The sequence below is a fragment of the Gavialis gangeticus genome, unplaced genomic scaffold (assembly GCF_001723915.1).
Source record: "Gavialis gangeticus isolate Ggan-Ray unplaced genomic scaffold, GavGan_comp1, whole genome shotgun sequence".
NCBI lineage: Eukaryota > Metazoa > Chordata > Crocodylia > Gavialidae > Gavialis > Gavialis gangeticus.
The window spans coordinates 13,158,644-13,180,952 of NW_017729011.1; the positions used below are offsets into that span (position 1 = coordinate 13,158,644).

Genomic DNA, 22,309 nt, shown 5'->3' on the forward strand with positions numbered 1-22,309 from the left:
CTTCCCTTGAATTCAGTGGCAATTCACAAGCTCCCCACGGGTATTTTTCCTTCCTGCCATGAAGGCCCTTACTAAGGGTAAGTGAGACGTCATGCTGCTCCACGCTCCTCCTGGAATTGCTGTCATGACTGGAGATCAAGCAGCTCCCTGGAAAGCAGCATTCAAGTGGAATTCCTTAAAAATAGTATTACTGGCCTTCACGAGGCTGAACTGGGATTTGGAGCCTATGACTGAAGCTACCCCATGCGGTGGCCCCGTGCCTAACTTTCTTTGCAGCCCAACGGGCAGACCTCTGAGACAACACACTCCTGTATTTAGAGCTTTGTTTGACTCAGCAAGCAGAGGCAAGGATGGGCTCCATGTGCCCAGCACTCTGTACTCCTGCCTCACAGGCCTGTTTTGTGGGTTAGGTTTTGTGACTAAGCTTGACTTAAAAAATAAAAAAAAAACCCCAACAACCACAAAGACTCCAGCATAACAAACAGAAAGATAAAGTTAAGACAAGAACAGTTTTAAAACTTTTCCAAATTTTTTCTTCAACACCTCCAGTACCCCACATGTGTAATAAATATTAAAAAACTTCTTTACATGATAGAAAGTGTCAAATAAGTTATTTCCCAATAGCTTGTTTTCATCAAAGGCTGACAGCACTACAAGAGCTGGAAGAACCTTTTACACCCACATACACGCTAAGCCATAAAGAAACAAAAACAGTGATCGCATAAGGGGATGGTCTTTATTAGTGGAACTGTCTCCTTCACAGAATCCTTTTTTTGTTGGTGTGCGAAGCTGCTTTTTGATTTTCATCTGGCTGAATCTGTTAAGAAAAGACATAGTTATTTACTATGCTGCTGCAGCACTTATAACAGATCAAAGCCTTGATCCTGCAACAAGTTCGGCAAGATGGGCCTTAACTCCAGCACGGTGATACGCTGAACACAACTTTACTTCCTATGGGAGTAAAGATCTTTTTGCACAGTCAGACTGTAACTTGGACAAGAATGAATCAGTGCTGTACCTAGATAAGGATGAGTTTGAGAACTTGCTGGTGTTGAGGCTTACAGAGGAAGCATGCATGGAAGAGAACTGAAAGGGAAAAGCAATAGGAGATGTGAGAGGAAGGGTGGGGAAAGGTGACAGCAAGCATGTCATGGATCTCAGGAAGTTAAATCTAAACGTTCTTGGAAAAAATAAGTTCTGAAAGGAGAATGTCTAGAAACTGATGCTAGAAACCCTGCATTAGCAAAGGCCTGTTTGCAGAAGCTTTGCCCAGCAGGGCTATAATTTTTAAAAAGCCAATTAATAAGATGTACCCAATAAACTAGCACTGAATTAGAATCTTGGAGGCACAGAGCCAGATGATAAACTACTAGATTATGCCTTTCTGTTGAACATGAAATAATCAGTGAGGAAGAAGAAGATGCGTACTAAAAAATGGAAGGCACAAGGAGTGAGGATGGGGTTGAGCCACTTACCCAGTCATTAAATCCTAATTCTAACATAGAATTTAAACCTTTAATATTTAGTAATATTTATCTTAATAACTGGGTGTAACTATTCCCTTGCCAGTGAGAAATACAAACCAAACATAAATGATGGCAATGCTGCAAGCTATATTAACACAGCAATATAGATTTCCAGCAAACAGACTTACTAAAGCATAAGGATGTGTGCCACACAGCACTTAATGTAACTAAAGATTTTACTTACTTCTAGGTTTCCTCTAGCCTTCTTTAAAACATCATGGGTTAAAGCCACTGCAAAGACAAGCCACAGATTAGACAGAACAGTACTTAGCAGTTTTATTTCTTTCTATTTAATTAGACATGCTGTGTGCAAACATTAAATAAAAGACACCAAAATCTACAATAACAGATAACTTTAACAATCTTCCCATCACTCAGCCTATCAAAGCTAATAATCCACCATTATCCTCATGACTTCAACTTTTCACCTTATCCCAGAAGACTGCCATGCTTTCAAGATACAGTGCAGTACACCTACAGACTACTCCTATACCTTAACAGATGGAAAAACAGCTCCAGAAAGCTGAAAGGCTTGCTCGAGACTCAGGGCAAATCAGCGGCCGTGCCACAACTGGAACTCATAATTTTCTATTGCCCAAGCCCATGCTCAGTCCACAACGCTGTTCTACCTTTTACATACAAATATATAGACAACAAATATTCTTCCCATAACAAGGCCTAAAATACAGAGAGGCCTAACTCCACAACTGTATTTACATGGTTTATTATGTACTACCACAAATATGCATAGTTCTTTACATGACACGGACCCTCTTTCCCAAGGAAGTGAATGGAAGAATTTAAGGGGAATCGACAGTCTAACTAAAATCACAGGTAGCAATACAAGTTAGCCAGCTCTTCCAGCAGGATTGAACCAGTACTTCAAAATTGTAACAGCCTGCATACCCTCTAGAGAAATCATGCAAGTGGCTTATTCTTAAGGGTTCCAAGTTTTCTCGTTACGCCGACTAGTCGGCTTCTGTAGCAAGAGAACAAGACCCGAGAGCTAGGAGGGAAAGCATGAGGGAGGGGTCTATATAGAACTGATCTTTAGAAATGTCAAGTTAAACTGCGATTCTCTAATCTGTGTCAGCTCGGTAACAGCTGAAAAATAACGTTCACAAGTAGCAATTTAATATTCCAGTCTCAAAAAATAAACAATTTAGCCATAATAAACATTTTTCATTACAATAATAAGAACCCAACAATTCCAAGGGTATAGCTGTCATGAGATAATTATACCCCTAGCAGATTACAGCAATTTGGCACTGCATTGTTACATGTTTAGATGAGGTTTATCAGCACTGAGTTGTGTTGCCTTAAGAATGCGCAACAAAGATTGAGCCCAAGGAAAGTTCCTAGCTGTGTCTCTAAACGTATTTAGGAAGCTCAAGCAATAAGAATAATGGCCTATGTACCCCCTAGCGTAGCTGGCCAGCTCAAAGAAATTTGGACTGGAAGATGAGATGGAAAGTAAGGTCACCCACTCAATCCCTGTGGTTTGTTACAAGCAGAAAGGAGGGGGGGAATCCACAACAATAATAATAAAGGGAAGTATAAGCATGATGATACAATTTAACAGCTTCCTATGATTCACCTATCTTGTTGTATGCATGGTCAGGAATTTCTGTAGAGATGCAATTTAGAAACGTTTGTGAAATTGCTCTTAAAGGCAAAGGTAACCTGACATCCATAATTCCCATAATCAATGAAACTTACAGAAAATTGTATCTAGATCTTTTTGTGTAAGAGAGAGCTCTCTGTTCATAAAGCACTCTGTTAGTAAATTCATTTTACCTGACAAAACTACATTTTTCTAAATCAAAAATATTAAATTCAGTACATGGGCAGAATGTAGAGAATATGAAACTAATAGTGACTCTGCTACTAGCCAGGCAGCATTTTGTATCAGGAGACTTCAGAATATGCCAGCTTCATTTTATCAGGACCTAATTCAGAACAGTATGTGAGTTCCCTCTGCGTGTATATGTGGGAGAGGGGACTTAAGAGGGACAAGGAGGCAATTCTCTCAAAGGCAAATGCTTCACTGCTTTATAACCTGCACAAACCACTGAAATTGCCCTTTTAACCAGACAAAGTAGCTCTGATTTCAGAAAGGACTGAGCAACTGAACTTTAAAACTTGAACAAAACAGAAGCTTGGATTTAGCAGAATAAAAACCAACTTTAAAGTCGTTCGTTAAGATGATTCCGATTGGACAGGACTACAAACTGTATAAATGCTGAATTGCAGGCAAAACACAGGTAACCTTTTTTAAAATATATATTTTAGATTTTAGAATACAGAAACATCACCATGTGTTTCATTTCAATGACTTAAGTAACTTGTGGCATTTATGTAAGGCCATTTCAATGTACATTTAGCTTACATAATGGGTAACATTTAAAAATTCTAGATTAATTACTCATAAGAACATAAATGCCTTGCTGGAACAGGCCAGTGAGTCATCCAGTTCAGTCTTCAATGGAAGTTAATGTAAAGCATTTCAGAGGAAGGTGAACAAATCCTCCCACGGTGCACCAAAATGTGCAGTGCTACAGCACTTGGGAAAGGAAGGGAAGGGGAGTGCTTCATTCTTGAGCTGAATAAAGTAGGTCCTGAAAGGTTGCATTCGTCTCGTCTAGGACAGCTAGAAGATAAACATTTTCTAATTCATTTTATCAAATGGTTAAGGTGAAAACTGACTGCTTCCACTAAAATATAACTTGGGACAAGGCAGGTTCCTCACCAATCACGTCATGGGTAGATGACATTCAAATCCCTTTAATTTAAAAAAAATCCAGTGGAATTGGTTGTAAATGTATCATTTGGTAGCTGCACCAGATAAAAGCATTAGTGTGCACACCAAGGAGCTGCCATTTCCTTAAGCCGCCAATAGTTTCTCTGTCTCTCTCTCCTTGCCCTGTTGCCTCCATCTTTGCCAATCAGTAAGAGGTGCCAAAAGAGAAGCCACTAGTGCTGACCTCATCCTTTTGGAGTAAAGAGGCTTTGCGAACAAGAGGCAAGTTGTAGACACCCCACTATTTTCAAAAGGATGAGCAGAATGAGACCACTGGCTTTTCTTGCAGTCTAATTACTGCTGTTAACTGACAGAGGAAGGAAAGAAAAGTGGGAGGACAGCAGGGGACAGGAAGGAGGAGGAGGTTAACCACAAAAGAAAGGAAAAGAATAAGTAAGACTCAGGTAGTGTGTGCTGCGGCACGGCATTTGAAAGCTTCAAATAACGCACAAGCTAAGTGGTGCCGGATGAAGACTGTGCCTACTGGAAGTTGCCAGCTGGCTGCTGTGCAACGCTTCCAACACAGGCAGATTTCCTCAATGGCTGTTGCACTTGTGTAATAGTTACAGTTGCTCAGTTTTGTACTTGACAGCATTTATTTGTTATAACTGCAGAATACACACTGTGACCAATTTTCAGAAGCCACAGACAATTAAATCAGGTGACTTCATGTTTCTTGTAATGCTCTGGATATGGCTGTTATGCTGTGATATGAAATTTCGCTTGCCCCAGTTTTTCCTATCCAAGCAGCCATGTCTATTAGTAACCTTCCTTTGCCTATATGCTACTGAACCCCGTCAGTTCTTCTGCATTCTTCCAATTTGTTCCAGAGACTTGGCATATCGCCCTGTGATGCTCCTGCATAGTCAGTTATCACAGCTGTTGTGTGATATGTGTGTAGCAAACATGCATCAGGAACTCTAAATGCCTAATCTCAGGTTAAACTAGGATTGAGGCAAAATCACAGTTTTGAAAGGAGTAGTGGCAAAGTTCTGATATCTCCTGAAAAAAACACTTCTCCACAGTGAGCAACACTTGCAGGATAGGAAACTTGTATCAGACTGTAATAATATAAATGCAATAACTCAACAGATTAGTGAAGAAGGATCACTATAATACCAATGCAATTTCAAATTGTAGCACATGACCTGCATGCATCCCTTCATACTGCTTTTCTTTTTATCCGATGCAGAACACATAACCAAGCTTTATGCATTGGGGTGAATTTCTTCTTTGAACTAAGCTTCCAGCTTTATATTCCATATAGTTTGGGTTCTATGAAGTATTTAATAATAATTACTGAGAACGTTCCAAAGTGGCTACCAAGATAGTATTTTCCTTTCATTTCAGCTAGTTAGCCATTTGCTACAGGAAAGATGGAAACTCAGAAGCAAATAATAAATATTCACTAACATTGATCAATGATGACTTTCTCCATGTTCTCCTTCAGTTGGTTTGTAGAGTGCAAACGTTTCACCATACTGTGTAACTTCTTCTCCTGCTCAGACAGTTTCTTACGGAGTCTAAGTATTTCTGCTTTCATTCCTTCATCCTGAATTGAATTAAGAAAACACTACTTTAGAATCATTATATAAACTACAGTCGATATTAGTCAGTTGCCAAGCAGTTTAATACATGGGTGTCGAAGATGTGGCTCACAAGGCCAGATCCGGCCTGTGGAGTCCTAGGATCTGGCCTGTAAGGCTCAGACTGACTCCACGTGTCCCATGTAGCACATGCTGGCCCCAGCATGCAGCAGGTGAAGCCAACCTGGTGAGCGCTGCATGCAGCATGTGGGGCTGGACCCAGCACTGCAGGTACTGCATGTAACACAAGGAGCTGGTCCAGAATGCGCACTGCATACGGTGCCGGCACCAGACCAGTTGTGTGCTGGCTCCAGGGCTGGTCCAGATCAGACCCGCAAACTCACCCATGCAGAATCAGGGCCCAGGGCTGGTCAATGCAGCATGGACTCCATGCTAGCTCTGCACATAAGTCCCAGACCAGGGTCAGCATGTGCTGCATGAAGCCCTGGTCCAGGGGACATGATGCATGAGGTGCCTGTGCCAGACAAGCCCTGTGCCCTGGCTTCAGCATCTGAGGCCAGCCTGTGGGCCTGATCTGTCATGCAGATGGGTCCCATGCCCCTCATTCTGACCACAGGGTCAGATAAGTTTGATGCACTTGGGCTAATGCAACAGGCCTCAGACTTCCTCATAATGTTGACAACTTTTTAAGGGACTATCTCCCAATTTCAGTTGTACTGGCCACCTGCCTTTTGATTACAAAATATCCCAGAAGCAGCTACAGCAGTTACATACATGGAAACTAACACTATGAAGTATTGGTGTATTTTTAGTCATCTATTTTTTTATTTAATCTACCCATCCTATAATTTCTTTTCTTCTCAACTGGAAATCATAAGGACAGCCATTACCCTGGGGCCCAAAAGTGCTCAAGGACTACAAGCAGTCCACAGACCACAGCTTCAGAACTTCTGTATAACTATGTTCCTTTACAGGTAGTGTCCTTTAAATCAGAGAATCTGGAAGGGACAGGGCAGTTTTATTGCAATCTGTTTAAAATCTGTTCTCTTTAGGTAAATGTTTTATTTCAACAAACAATGCCCCAAATGTAATTACTATGTAACACTACTGATCAGAAGACGTATGGGAGCCTGTACCTTTTGCGAATGCTCGCAATACACACTGATTACCTATACATAGGTGTCTATGTAGAAAAACAGCATTTAAACTCATTTAAAAACAGCACCAGCTCACAGCTTTCTCTAAGTACAGGATCACAACACAAGTGATTTCTGCTGGGGAGCAGAGTTAATACCTTTCATTCATTTACAGATACATTTTAGCAAAAGAATATTTTAACAAAAGAATATTATTAAAATGGTATATAAAATGTCCTTTTACCATCCAACACATTTTAATTTTAGTAATATTGTTTCCCTGAAAAACACACAAAAATACCTCAATAGCAAAAAAAAAAAAAAAGATGTAGATTTATTCTAAAGCCACAGTTTTAAACAACTCATTGTTGAGTGGTGGTAGGATGACAGTATAGGTAATTCATTCTTCATTCTGTTTATATCAGTTCATTTGCATAGTGCAATGCATTTTTAGTTAAAATGTTATAAAACTCGTCTTGGGTTTCTGTTGCTCTTTTAAAAGATATCTCATTTCATAGCTAAGGTGTCAAAGCAGTGAAGGTGAAATGTAGTCCCGTGACTATATGAAAGCCATGAGACAAGCTGCTGGTTGCCAACAGACAATAAGACTTTTTTTTTATTACTGTTTTAGACGCAATCAGACTGACCATGTTTGTATAATGAAAAGTCCAAACACGAACTAGTTGAAGTCTACATTGAGTACTTGCCTAGATCTCAGAGATATTATGGAATACATTATAGCTTGTATCTTTAATACACAGATGAACCCCTGGTTACTAGAGGGCCCAGCATGCAGTGATAGTGACTGAGACAGCAGACTGCCTCACATTTGGTCTTTTTGTGGTCTTGGTCTTCAGGGACTAAAGCCATCTAAAAGTGAAGGTAGCTACGGCCTAAAGTTTGCCCATTTTGGTTCACAACCTTCAAAAGACTGAGATAGCCAACAAAAGAATGTGCAGGGCAAGTGTTTGTTTCAGAACACACCTTTAAACTTTTCACTGCTTTCAACTCCACCCCCCAAAAACCTAGTACCTGACTGTAGTGAGCAGTACTGTGGACAACTTTCATGGGAAGAGAAACTCTCCAGAGAAGCTTCAATAAACGTGCAGCCTCTTCTAAAATCTGCTGTACCGTGTGAATATTTGCAGAAAAGCTATTCAGTGATGTCTGGGCTGGAACCTATATTGCAAGATCAGAAAACATGTTATATTTTATCTGAAAGACAGTATGAAAAAGTAAGCCTTAATTAACATTATAAATTTCCTTGATAAGAATTTCATGTTTAATACAATGAACTAGGCTAGTGTGTGCCAGGAAAAACTAATTTATTAGTTTAGAAAACCTGCTGAATTATACATTATTCAAGAAACTTGGGGTTGGGGGATTATCCTAATCAATAACAGTGATTAATAATGGGTTACATTTACTGTACCTGCTATGCCACATGGAAATACTTGGCAACTCTCTTCTTTCTCCATTTGCATTTCATGGCATGCTATTTGAAAGTCAAATGACTCCAGACATCAATTTAAGCAATATAGATGTTTCTTCCTTAGCAGACCCCTTAAACTGTTCCATTTAATGCTAAAATAACTATCAGGGCACATATAAAATGTTTTCCTCTGCTGACAGATGAGAAAACCAAATTGAAGAAATTGCATAAATGTGAAATAAAGGAGAGAAAGAAAGGAAAGAATGCATAGGGAGCAAATGAATTACCAAAGTGATGGTGATGGTGGGGGAGTGGGAGAAAAGCATTTGCTCTGCCTGCCCCAATTCAACATGCCATCTGAATGCTTATTTAGCATTGTTATCTAACAAGAAGCCTCTCATCATGTGAAATACCCCTTTTGCTAAGTAGTTTGAAACTACAGGAATGTAAAGCTTGGTAGTAGACTACAAATTGTGAAATGTATTGCTTTTATCTTTACACCAACAAAACAAGTTATAATCTTGCTGGGAGATTACTTCTTCAATCATCACTAGTATCTTAACTAGGTCATCTGAAAATGGAAGCTACTTCAGAGAGCCTGGAGTATCAGGAAGGCATCACTGTCACAAAACAATGCTGTTTCCCTCCCCACCCCCAAGAATTGCTATGGGGGCTCCATATTCAATAGCTTTGCCAATTATAAAACAGGTAAAGAGTAGCACTGTAAATTTTAAAATGCAATTATCTTCTCCTATTTTTAAAGACCAACGGAGATTTTTCTATAACTTTTATAGTATAATGATCTCACCTCCTCCACCCCCCACAAAAATACTGCCAGACTACTGACTGTATCCAGTAATTGGTATGAACTGGGTGGAAGATTCTGCATAGAAAGACTACCTGCTGCTATCCAGTATATATATTATCTTATTTCCCATTGTTCCCCTTGCTCGTGTCACTTGCAAAAATATATATGGAGAACACGAGGAAGGAGAACAATAGGAAATAAGATACTGTTTCTTTAAATAAATGTCTTTAAAATGAATATAAACTGGGACAGGCACCACTACTACACATCAATCATAACTGTGTGGCTTTTGCCTGGTGTTTCTGTAAGACAGGACAAAAGTTAATGGGATGCTTTAGTTGTGCATTTCCTTTCCCCTAGCAGGCCTGGATTTTTCAAGGTGAACTTCAGCTTAATTTTCTGAGTTTATCCCAAAACAAGCATTACAATTACAGAATACCTTATTTTACAGAGAGGCATTACTGATATATAATTTCTCCCTCTTTTAATTATGACATCTTTAAGTTTCCAAAATTCTAGTCACAAATTCCCCTAATAAAAGCAGTTTCCCTCAGTTAAAGTCATGAATAAAAATGAGACTGTGCATTCTAGGACTAGCATTAGTTGATTTGCCCACATCGTATTAACTAGCTGTGCTCAGAAAAGCCCCAGCTTGTCAAGGCTGAGGTACTTCGGCAAAGTCACACCATTTCCTTGTTCCCTTGTTTATCTAAACCAGGGGTTGTCAACCTTTTTTAATAGGTGTACCCCCAGTGGCTGGACACAGAATGGGGCAGGGGTGGGGGTGCTGGTGCACAGCTGGATGGGGAGTGGTGGCAACGTGGGGTGGTGGGTGGCAGCCGCTGCACTCAGCTTCTCCACCCCCTGCCCTGCCCCTGGCCGGCCAGCCAGCCAGCGCCTGCATGGCCCGCAGAGGGGCGCCACTGCCCTAGCCCTTCCACCAGCCCTGCTCCTGGGAGGCGGCGGCGTGGGGTGGTGGCACTCCGTCCCCGCCCACGCGTAACCCTTAGGGCCTTCCCACATACCCCCGGTTGACAACCCCTCATCTAAACCATACATATTAAGAAGATTCATTGCCCTCTAACCATTCTCACTGCTTACCTTTACTCCAGGCTCCACATGTTTCATACTAGTGATCTCTATCAAAGGACCCTCCATTTCTGATAGCAGCTTTTGCCCTTCTGAGATCTGCTTCCGTAGGGCATTGTAATCCTCAATCAAGCCAAGGATATGGCGTCCATTTTTGTCTGCCCACATACGATGGCCAGGCACAAGGCGGGGAGTGCATGACGTACCAGTAGAGGAGATGCTGCTGCACTGTGAAGAGTTGTCTACATCTTCCTTACATGTTAGTTGGGTGTCTAAGGTAGAAAAAGTTGCACTTGATTTTTAAAGCCAGATCCTTTCAACGTGTAAAAAAATAACATACACATACGTATCTCAAACAGCAACCCTAGGATATGGGCGTTAAAACATTCTTGTCCTTAGATATACCTGCTTTCATTGATGTGTAATGTCCATGCTTCTGTAACTCGCATATATTATTGTCTGCTGCAGGGAATGTCTGACCAACTTCTACATGCCCAAAACAGAAGAAAAAAACCCAACTAATCAGTAAGATGGCATCATACTATTTATTTTTTTTTTTTTTTTACTGAAAGATCTCCCTGACCTTACTTCTGCATGTCTTCGCTTCACAGATTTCACAGTATAGCAACAAAGGGACTCCCTATAAATCAGGGCCAGCTCTCTGGAAGCCAGGTATTCCTACACTTTTCTAGTACATAGCCATAATTCTGAGTACCTACCAAATCTATTCACCGCTGGAAAAAATCTCCTTGAAAGCTAACAAATTTAGGTCTTAGCACACCAAGGAGCCTTCAGAGCATTACATGTCCATAACCAAGCAACCTAATCCCTCCCCACTCCCACCCTTCCAATCTCAACAGCTCTGGCAGTATGTCAGCAGGAAGGAAATGGTGTATCAAGTAATCAGGTCCTTTACCATTTGGGGTAGTATAGATCAAGACCAGCACCTACATTCCACCCAGAAACCTACAGGAGCCAACACAATGCTTGGAGTGTCAATATTATATGCTCCTCACGTAAGACCCAATATTGCCCAAATAAACCAGCTTACACTTCTAACTGTCCCCAAGTCGGCGCTGCAAAATGTAGAATATATTATGGTAATCTAGTCATGGGGTAATGAATGCATGGAAAAAAACAGCAACCCAAACAGCGTATAGACCATGGTATGATTCTGCTGCATTCAGGCACTTCCTTCTCCATCAAGTGGAACAGAATTTGCACTGTTTGAGTAAATATCTTATATAAAACACAAGTCAAGTTGTGGTAGATGGGTCCACATGGGGGAAGGAGGAATGAAGCTCCCATTGTGGTATATTGTGCTTCAAGGCCTCCACAACAACCCACTGATCAGCACAGGCTATTTGATATGATGTGCCAGGGCATTTATGTGGGCCCAGGGAGAAGAAATGTGGATTCATGGCCCCTTGATTTGCTAGTGATTTAATAATGATGCAAATAAAGATATTTCTGAACAGCATAAAGGGGGCAAGTGATCTATACAAAGATCACCCAGTGCACTTACTGATTGTTCTTGAGTAATGCAGTCACCTCTAACAAATGTCCTATAGTTGAGCATTAAATTGAGAACTTCCAGGTAAGCAAAATTTATGACAACTTAACCTGGCCATCTTTCCATTCCAACTGTCTGCAAACCTTTTGCTCAGATCAAAAGGAAATCACAGTTAGAGGCTCTGAGAAAGTGTGGCGTGCATTTCACCTCCGCATGAACTAATAACTCTAATAGGGAAGGGATTTGAAAGGCTGCAGGCAGCTCCCAATCACACAGCTGATATCATGTGTGGCATCAGGAAAAAGGGAGGCATCTTTAAAGAACAGGGCACCACTTTTTGGAGTGTTATAAAAGCACATACTGCACACTACCATTCATTCCTGTACAATGCTGCGATTCGTGTTTGAACAGGTAGTTGATATTCACAGCTGACACTGAGCCCACTTCCTCTCTCTTTTCTTTTGAAAGCTGCTCCTCTAATTTTTCATGCAAAGTCTTGTTCGTCTCTATGCTTCTTTCAAGCTGCACTCGCAAACTCTGTATTTCAGTCAATAGTTCATGTAAGTCAAGTGGATTATTTTGATCTTTTCGGAATTCTTCTGAAGCATCATGTCCAGGATCTGAGAAAAACACTTAACATCTTTAACAATTAAAATAATGTTAACCATTATAAGAATGCTGAACAAGTAAATTATAGCCAGCTTTATCCTCAATATTAAGAATTAACTACAAACAGTATTAAGATAATGGGTTGACAAAAAAAGCAAGTCTTAATTGCGTCTACCCTCAAAAGATTTAAAGAGCTGAAAATTATTTTTCACTTCGTCCATAAAAGCTAATAAGTTGCATGCCAAAAACAAAATTATAAGAGAGTAGAATGAAAAGGATTTACAAAATCTGAAGTGCACAGTCTAGGGGAAGAAAAAGAAGCAGGTAATCTTGGAGAGAGGACAAGGGCTGGAGTACTACAGAAAGTATAATTTCACAAGGCAAAAAGAGAACTGTGATCACCTGGCAACTAGAGAAACCAACCTGAGAAAACCTGAGGGTTCAGTTCTTCCTTTCATAAGGGGAAGCAGTACACAAAGCACTCCCTGTATTCCTGCACAATGAGATCCCAAAGTGTTCTTCAAGCAGTGGGAAAGGGCTTGCAATGGCCTGAGAAGGCAATTACTCTGACCCTTCAATTATGTGGAGACTTCACGTTCTGCAAGGAGATTCAGCTCTATCCCAAATCCGCCCCCTCCATATTTCTTCTATCGCTTGGTCACATCAAGACTTTTAACACAATGATGATGGCGACAGATAATGTAGTAAGAATCAGCAGTTTTTTGCTAGGAAATGTTCTGGATTTTGAAGGAAGCATGCAATAAAGACTGACTGTTATCCAGCTTTACCTATCTCTCCCCACCCTACCTGTGTTGTGGTCATTCTGTCTGGTTTCTCTCAAACTCCTGAGAAATGGAGAAAACCCTCGTGTAAGTTTTACTTCCCCCCCCCATCCACAAGGAGACCAGAGTTTAGGTATATAAAACATTTCAAGGGGCTACTTCTGGCAGCTCTCTAACACCATGCAGGAGGTGTTAGCATGTAGGAGCTCTCTCTTGACAGCTACTCTGCATTCAGGAAGGGTGGCTTCAGCATAAGGAGGCACACTGCAGCTAGCTTAGGGAACACAAACAGTGAAAATGTGGTAGCCCATTTTCTGGTGCCCAAATAACTAAGACTCCCAGCAGGCTGGTACGGCCTGTACTGCAACACAGGACACTGCTTCTTCACTGATACTGTTACCTAAGCTACCTAGATTAAAGCTTCCTTAAGGATGGCCTACTCAGGCTGCAATTGCATCCTTCATTTGCTGTGTAGCCATACCTCTACTTTTATTTATTTAGCATATGCGGTTTCATCGTATTGTTTCAACCTTCTCAAGGCAATGTCATCACCAGTGTGAAGAACTTGAAGGCCACCAGGTAGAGTTGTAATTGGGCACAAGTCAACAATGTGGGACATGGTTTGAACTTGTCTATAAAGGCATTTGTTGTCATTGCGAAAGCCCCATTGGTATAGGTTTGAGGCACAGTGACCCTGTCCAGATCGAAAACAGTTGAGGAGTGCCCAATAATGGCATGACCAGCTAAATCCTGGTTGACTGACTGTAGGGTCAGAAATGATGTGGTGATTGATTGGTGCTTGTGCTGACCACACTAAGCTGACCTCTACTAAGAAGTAATTCTTCCTTTGCATCACTGCCCTCCTAGTTCCTGTGATAGTACTGGACATCTAAATAGAAGTAAGGAGCACTGACGCACTCTGACTCCTGCCTTAGGCAGCCTGACAAGGTCATAGATAGAGAAAAGAAGGTCTGCAGCAACAAAGAGTACAAAAACAATTGCCCACTTGATACCTGTCCTTCTTCTGCTGGCTTCCTCCAACTTTTCATACACTTTGAGTTCAATTCGGAGCGACTGCAGTAATTTGTCATTCTCACACAGCTGGTGCTGTTTTGAATTCAGTTCTGTTTGCAACCTGGTAAGTACCAATGGATGGGTAAATTACAGGTAGTGAATTCACTTATTCCGTACTTTAAAATCTCAAATCCCCCTTGCCTTCACCATGTTCTCTCTTCTTGAGGGTACCTATGCAGCTCATTAATGTCAATGGCCATGGCCAAACACTTGCATGTCATATTGACTATTTACTCCTCCAAGAGAAAGTCTAAACAGGGACAGGACTGATACCTGTTTAATTCATTGCGACTGCTGTAAACCTCATGAGTCAGATGTCTGTTTTCACCTTCCTTTTTGCTGATCTGTTTTTGCAGCCTTTCATTTTCTTCCTTCACACAGTCAAAATCCTTGTGGAGATGCTCAATGACTGCACTCTTCTTGGAGAGAGACTCCCTCAACTTTTCATTTTCCTTTTGTTTATCTGAAAGCAGAAGAAATGCAAGGTGTTTGCAATACCTACAACATACTTAGGCTATGCTGCTCATCATCAGCTTTCTAAGAGCTGGCAGAGCAATAACAGAAGTAAGATGCTCTTCTGCATTTTGTGATTGCCCTATTTAAATTTTTCTAAAGCCTTTTTGGTAGATAAGTTTCCTTGAATGCAATGCCTCTGTAACCCTCAAAACACAAAAGGCCCGTTTCTAGGGGAAGTTAAGCACTACCTGTCATATGTCAAACACCCTCAGCCTCCTGTTGAAATCAGTGGGAGAGGGACTACTTAGCTACTTCCAGTAAGGCTCCAAAGAAGGTATATTTATCTTGAGTACTCTTATTGAGTATTATACTGGTCTTGGAAGGAAGGACGAAAGGGCTTGAGTAAAGCTACTACATGCCCTATAACAACCCCTCCCCTCCATTCTCTCCACTAAAAAATGAAGCATGTTGTCTTTCCCTGTATTACCTGTCTGCCATCAGCACCATGCTAACTCATCCCTCTCCTTGACATGCTCTGCCTTCTCCAGGTTGGCTCCTTGATTAAGAATTGTCACTAGAAGCAGTTGCTCTCATCGAAAATCAGTGTTAGACAGGAAGGAGGAATCGTTCTGTCTCCCAAGAGTTAGAAACCCTTCCTTTTTAGCAAAACAGCCAAGTTGAAAGTTTATGAAAAAGGGTCCCAATCCAATGCATGGATCCTATTCCCTTTTGTCACAGGATTAGAATACTTCCCATTAAAGTCAATGGATATTTCATTGCAGCATGAGACTAAGAGGTCTAATCTTGTAGCCAGTGCCTACATTGGCATTTACTGGTCTAGTTAATGTTAAAACTATCGAATGGCACGTATTTTGACCTGAGCCATAAGCAAATTACAAACACACAATATCAATACAACATGGTGAAAACAAATATAGAGCCAGATCAAAATGAGCTGATTTCCACCATGGTATGTGGGGATAACCTTTCATACATGTATGTGGTGTGACTGAAACTTTTTGATCAGCACTGAAAATATAGTGTAATTACTTCACAGATGATTTAGAAAGTGACAATTTGACTTCATTTAACACTGTAGGAGGAGAGGAAAAGGCTGAGACTGACCAGATAAGCACTCAAGACCAAAGGCAGCCTTCCTTCTGTAGTCTGATTCTTAGGATAAAGAAGAGACCCATGAATTCAAAGGAGGCTGGCTCTGTCTTAAACATAAAAGGCAACAAATGCCTTGTTCTGATGGGCATCCTTTAGACATGCTTCTCACATAGCATGCCCTGACATTATATACATATTGCGCATGGCAACAGACCAAAACAAAAGCATCTTATGTTGGCCTAAAAAGTAAAACCTTGAATAAACTGATACACACCAAAAACCCCTATATCAGATGACAGAATAAATGACATGAGGGAAGTGCCTGTGTACTTCTGTTATACCAATAGTTCTAACACTGCTCTGCAAACAGACAGAACCTTATGACCTAAGGTTTAACCATAACTGCTTTTAAGAGCAGTTCGTTCAGAGGGGTCTGAATTAAGAGTATTTTGCTGCCTCGAGCACAAAGATGAGGCAGGCAAGCTAAAAAGTTGCAAAAGAAAAGTGATTGCTCCAGGTCCTTTCTCTGTGTCTAATCAGCTTAAAGAGGGAAACTGAGTAGAGCTATCCAAGCTTCCCTGTGCTCTAGATTCCTTTGGGGAATGAGTCTGTTTTCATGTGCAGTCAGCTCCCTCTGGGAAGAAGTCCATTCAGAAGGAAACTGAACAATTGCAGTCAATTTCCCTCGGTCAGTTTTAGACACAGAGGGTCTCGGCAAGGAAGCACAACAAAAAAGAGTTAGAAGGGAAGAACAAATAAGTACAAAAGAAAAGAGGAATCCACAAAAAACAGGGGAGAGGAAATGAACAAAGACACAAGAGGAAAGCTGTGGGCAGGCAGAGAGAAAACAGGACCGCTACTCCAATGCCTCACCCAGTATTAGCCATTGTGTGGGTTTTTGACTTGGCACAGAACTACAGGAGTGAAGAGATCCATAAAGACAATTTGATGGAAGGACTGTAAATATTTTATTGTTTTCAGATTTGGAATAAAAACGAAAGGTGCCTTCAGAATTACAATCTGCTCCTTTAAAGCAAAGTTTCATTTGACCCCAGTGCTCTTCCTGCCATGGCAGGGGGTCGGACTAGATGATCTGGTCAGGTCCCTTCCGACCCTAGAAACCATGAAACTATGAAACTTTACCTCTGGATCCTTTTGCCAGCATTATATTCAAAACCTGATTTTGCTTCCTCAGGAAATGAATTTCAGAAGTCAGGGAATTATGTTGCTCTGAGCCATGGATAAAAATGTTTGCAGAACCTATAAATATATACATAAAATATGATTTATGAGTCATCTCTAGGTCAGTAAAGATTAAACTTTCCCGACACGAACGATTTAAACAATGCGGAAAAACATGTTATGAAAGATATTTATCCCCTATATATTTTTGAAGGTTACCACTACAGACTGAAAGGCAATTCAGGTAAACTCCAAGCCAACAAAAAACTCTGCATCCCAAGTACCTCACTCATTCTGCCAATGTCACCAAAATCGCTAAATGATCCTTGGTAGACTTGATTTTTTGAACTACAGAAGTCACATATAGCAGGCCACCAACCAGATAAGGGAGCAGAACAAACTGCAGGAACTGGTAGTGTTCCATGAGGCTGTCCTACTTTTACAAAGGTGTAAATGGTACTAAGGTTTACTGCATGATAAATCCCAGTACAGCTCCTCTGCTCAAATTTGGTTGTATATGTCCATACCATCTTAGGTGAGAGCCACTGAGATTCTATATTTGCCTGGGTTATTCTTTTCAGGAGAGGTCATTAAGGAAAACCTACAGTAGATGATGCTGGAAGTTGTGAAAATGATTCAGTTGATGATGCTTTTGCTTCTGTGGAGGACTGCAGTGCTGCTGTTACAGTCCTTTGAATCCACTTAAAAACGGAGCTCTTCCCTGGCCACTCTGGGTCATCTGAGATCCTGTGGCACTTATCATATGAGCAGAAGTACTAATCTTATGTCCCAACCAAATTCAAATTCAGGTACTCATTCTGTCCCTAACTTCCATGTACAAGTTTCAACAGCCTATACTGTTCTTCAGTGTCTAGCCTACACTGATGCACGGTGTTACAGTGTACTGTTAAAGTAGCTGTGTTCCACCCTCCAAGAAGCTGCATTTCAGTGATGAATGAAGTAACTGCTATCTGCTTGTGTAAAATCTGCACTGCTGTTTACACTTGCTAAATGACTTCAGGGTCCACTGGAATTAACAGCGCTATTTAAAAGATATTTTAATTGAATGGTGGATCAAATATCTACTATTTTAGTAAAGATCAAGACAAGGAAACGGGTGCCAACTATTCAATTGATAAATAGAAAAATAACTGCCTGGCAAAGAATTAGCTGAATGCATGAGGTAGATGCCTTTCAGCTATAGCAATTCAATTCAATTTGATGTGCTGTACTTTCTCTAAATAATCTCATTTTACTGTAATCCCAATTGAAGCTCTTACCCACTACCTAACTGGGATGTAGTGTGGCATGATATGTGACTCTTGTCATTACTGAAAGACTCAAAGGCACTAGAAGCCTGGCACTAATGGCATTTTACTATCTATATGTTAAAGAGTCAAGGTAGCTATGTGAACTCAAAGGGCTTTTGCCTTTCATATTTTTAACAAAGCAATTCAACTTGAAGTGGCAGAGCTTGATGGTCTCATCTCGATCACAATATAATTTATAGCCCATCACCCAGCCTCACATTATTTGACAGGTTATGCTACCAGAATTTTGTTGAAGGGCTTTTGAATATAACTTATGTAAGGGACTGTGCAGCCCTGATGTTACCAAGGCCACAATCCTGCCATCAGACCCAATACTGTGAACTTCTGCATCCATGCAAAGCCCCACTGACCTCAATTACACTCTGCACAGGTGCAGGACCCCAGCTACCTGACTTAGGTGCTGAACCGGTGCTTATGATTGCAGCTGTTCTGATGAATGTGTCATCTGTTGTAAAAGTGAATGCAAAAAGGAGAGCCACAGAGGGGTTCAGTAAGGTGACTGATGGGGTGTGAGCACTATAATAGCAGCAGCCAGAGTAAAGTAAATATTACAAATATTTATTCTCAGTCAAAAAAAGTACTCTGAGGGTGATGGCATGTAATCAGTAATATAAGGGTTAAAACACTTGCTTTTGTTATTTATATATAGAAAGAGCAAAGCAAGCATTCAAAGCCTAGGAAAAACAGAATTAAAAGGTTACATTTTATTTTGAAGTCTAACATTTGAAACAAGCGGAAAAATATTTCAGTTCTGCTTTTAGTGCAAATTTCAGCTCAGTGCTAATGATGCAGTTATTACCAGCACCTCCATCAATTATAGGATGCTGGGAGCCCAGAGACTTTTGCATACTTAGGATGATCTAAATATTACAAATAAAATAAAAAATTGTGTGCGTGTGTGCACGCATATGTCTACACACACATAAAATATTTACTAGAGAGACTAGAGTAATTCTCTGGATTAGATTCCCATGAATAAACAACTCGATATAAACTTAATTTAACTGACTGTCACTCATCAACTAAGTATGTTATAACTCGGTTTTTAAAGAAAACAAAATAAGGATATTAAATAAAAAGTTTAAAAACATCTGTTTAAAAAATACAGCCCCAAGGCTAACATCTATTGCAGTTCCAGCCAAGAGTTTGTTTTACATCTGAATTCAAAATTAATACACAAAACATCTAGTGGGGAAAAAAAACCCTTGACAAAAGGGGCTTCATTATTATTTCAAAACATGAAACAGATCTTGAAAGCAATAGAAATATAAAATGCTGAGAGAATACAGTAAGAAGAGGAGCTTGTTGTAATGCATAGCTAGTTTTCCCTTTTCTCTCCAAATTTTCCATCCATGCATTGGTAGATCTACTAAAGTAGCAGGAAGACAGATGGAAGACATAAGACAGTTTATAAAGAGAATATACTTTCACTGCATTAATGGATGCCCTTTCCAGAATCTTTATGAAGCTGTAAAAGAGTTGGAACTGTTTCAGTGTGGTTATTTCATGAGAGAACAGTGTGCCTTTCCAGCAGCGTAAATACTTCATGAATGAAATGGGTGCCTTTTATACACCTTTCCATCAGCGTAAATTATTCTTGAAAGCAAACTGCCATTTGGAGGTAGTATCCATTAGACAACAACAGAAATGGATTGTAGGGATGATGTAAAACATAATGAATCTAATTCGAGCATTAGTGAAACTGAGCAAGAGGACAGAATGCAGGTACCCGTTCCTGCTTCTGATGTAACGCTGCAGATTAATCAATCGCTCTAAGGAGAAAGGGTGGGAAGGAGAACGAGAAAAAGCAAAGTGTGGAAAAGTATGCATTGTATCATATAGTTTGAAAAGGTCCTATAAAAGACTACTTAAAAGGTTGACTGATGCCTTGTGAACAAACTGAAATATGCAAGGCCCGGTTTTCAAAGGTGCTTAGCACCTACAGCTCCCATTGACTTCAGGTTTACCTACATATTTTAAGTATTTTCCATCCACTACTTGCCATTAGCAATTGGAATGAAAATGGGCTAGTTGTGGAAATTCCCACCAGTTTCTGCTACTTAAAGTTATTGTGATGAACAAACTTCTCATAGCAAGCAAGTCTAATGACAAGCTGAACGTACTAACCCAGATTTTTCATTCCACATTTGGGCCCCCATAAAAAAAATACTCTGGCTTTAAATCAACTACAGATTCCCCATAGGGAATGCCCCCTCTGTAAGGGGAATCTCTGCTGGTACACCATTAGCAAAGGCAGTACAGCCCCCTCATGGATGGTAGATCTGTTAATAGTTAGTAAATAGAAAAGTAAGGGATATATCCTCAGCATGTCTAAATTAACATCAGTAGATGCCAGGAAGGGTATGAGAGGGGATGGAGCTTTCTATATATACCCTATTCATACGCTTTCCCTCTAAAGGATCCACTTTTGCCACTGTCAGAGACAGCATATTGGGATAGATGGACCATTGATCTCACCCAGTTATGTTCTTACCTCCCATGCCAACCACTCCCCCACAAATGGGAAGGTGAATTAGCTCCACTATGCTCACACTTAAATTGGCATGAGGGATCTTATCCCATCAGTGGCAGCAGCATAAGTTAGACAGGACCCCTTCTGTCCTAATTATACTGGGGCTAGGAAACTCCAAAATTAGGAAGCTAAAATTTGTTCATCACATCCAAGCACACACAGAGAACTCAGAGATGATATCTTAAAATCAAAGAGTCTCTTATGCCAACAATAAAACACAGATGACTAATCCATAATAACTAAGCTACTGAGAACAGAACTAGAAATATCTTTTTGATTCCATAGATAAAATTCACCCATGCTAGAGAAAGAAAGCACAAAGACTTCCAGACTGTTTAAACCCACCTTTGCGAACACAAGTGGGGATTCAAACACTTGGGACACCTGTGCACCACTGACAATTGGGGGCAGGTAAAAGGAGGAATCACAATGTTTGTGCTAATTTACAAGAAATGTAGAACCACAGCTACTAACGCAGCACAGGAATAAAGGATAAAGTAGTGTTGCTGGTGGTGTTGTCACTAAACCTACCTCATAGCCCTAGCTTAGCAGTGTGGTTTTACTGTTCCAGCCATACGTATTTCTCCTGCAGAGCTCAATCACTCAGGCTTTAAACAGGAAAGCAGATTTCACTCATGATGAAATAAGGTCTTACCCTGATCTAGTTCCATGTCTGTTACTTGTCGTTCAAGCTGCTTCCTCAATCTCTCATTAGTTTTAATGGAATCTTCTAAACGTTGTCTCAGAGTTCGAATTTCTTGCAGATGCTCCATTAATAACTCTAAATAAACCAAAAGGCCGCTTTTCATTTTGCGTAAACGACTGCATTCCCTTGCTCTATGTACTGTACCATAGGTAATGTATGTCAGGTGCTAAGAGCTAGAAACTCTAACAAATCACAATGATCTAGACTAAGTGCTTGGCATGCACTAACAGCCTTTTCAATAAGCTATCTGGATCTTACCAAGTATTTAACATGGCGATTTAAAATGAAACATTCCTTTCAATGGAACTCATTATTCTATGTTCTTGCATAATCATATGGCTGTTTTATTCTCTTCTAACTTTCTTCCATTTAAAAACAGCATAACATCACACAATTTTCTAGTTAAACTGCTCTATATATTTGGTAATGAATCTGAAGCTTTGTGATAACTTCGCTGCTAGACTCTGTGCACCAATTGTATACAATTCCCCTCATGACAACAGGACGTTTGCTAGAGTAACTCAAGTATAAAATAAGACTTTGACTTAACACAATGCATAAAAATAGACTTCATGCCTTAATAAATAAGTCTGTTCAACCTAGTTTCATTACAGTACCTTTTCCTTCGTGCTTTGCCAGTCTACAATTTTTCTTCCATCTGCTGTACATTTC

The 22,309-nt window shown here is 40.3% G+C and overlaps 1 protein-coding gene across 2 annotated transcripts in view; it reads right to left on the reverse strand.

The window, feature by feature from the left end:
• Window positions 1–716: 716 nt before the first annotated feature.
• CDK5RAP2 (CDK5 regulatory subunit associated protein 2) overlaps window positions 717–22,309 on the reverse strand; it is a 123,810-nt gene continuing 102,217 nt past the window's right edge. For both annotated transcript variants that reach the window (XM_019510521.1, XM_019510522.1), the window contains 11 exons: window positions 21,587–21,712; window positions 17,029–17,145; window positions 14,590–14,779; window positions 14,256–14,377; window positions 12,223–12,471; window positions 10,744–10,824; window positions 10,351–10,610; window positions 8,042–8,188; window positions 5,740–5,878; window positions 1,711–1,757; window positions 717–817 (listed from right to left, as the gene is read on the reverse strand). In XM_019510521.1, the coding sequence (XP_019366066.1) occupies window positions 758–817; window positions 1,711–1,757; window positions 5,740–5,878; window positions 8,042–8,188; window positions 10,351–10,610; window positions 10,744–10,824; window positions 12,223–12,471; window positions 14,256–14,377; window positions 14,590–14,779; window positions 17,029–17,145; window positions 21,587–21,712 (1,538 nt within the window). In that variant the 3' untranslated portion in view covers window positions 717–757. The remainder of the gene's footprint in view (window positions 818–1,710; window positions 1,758–5,739; window positions 5,879–8,041; window positions 8,189–10,350; window positions 10,611–10,743; window positions 10,825–12,222; window positions 12,472–14,255; window positions 14,378–14,589; window positions 14,780–17,028; window positions 17,146–21,586; window positions 21,713–22,309) is intronic.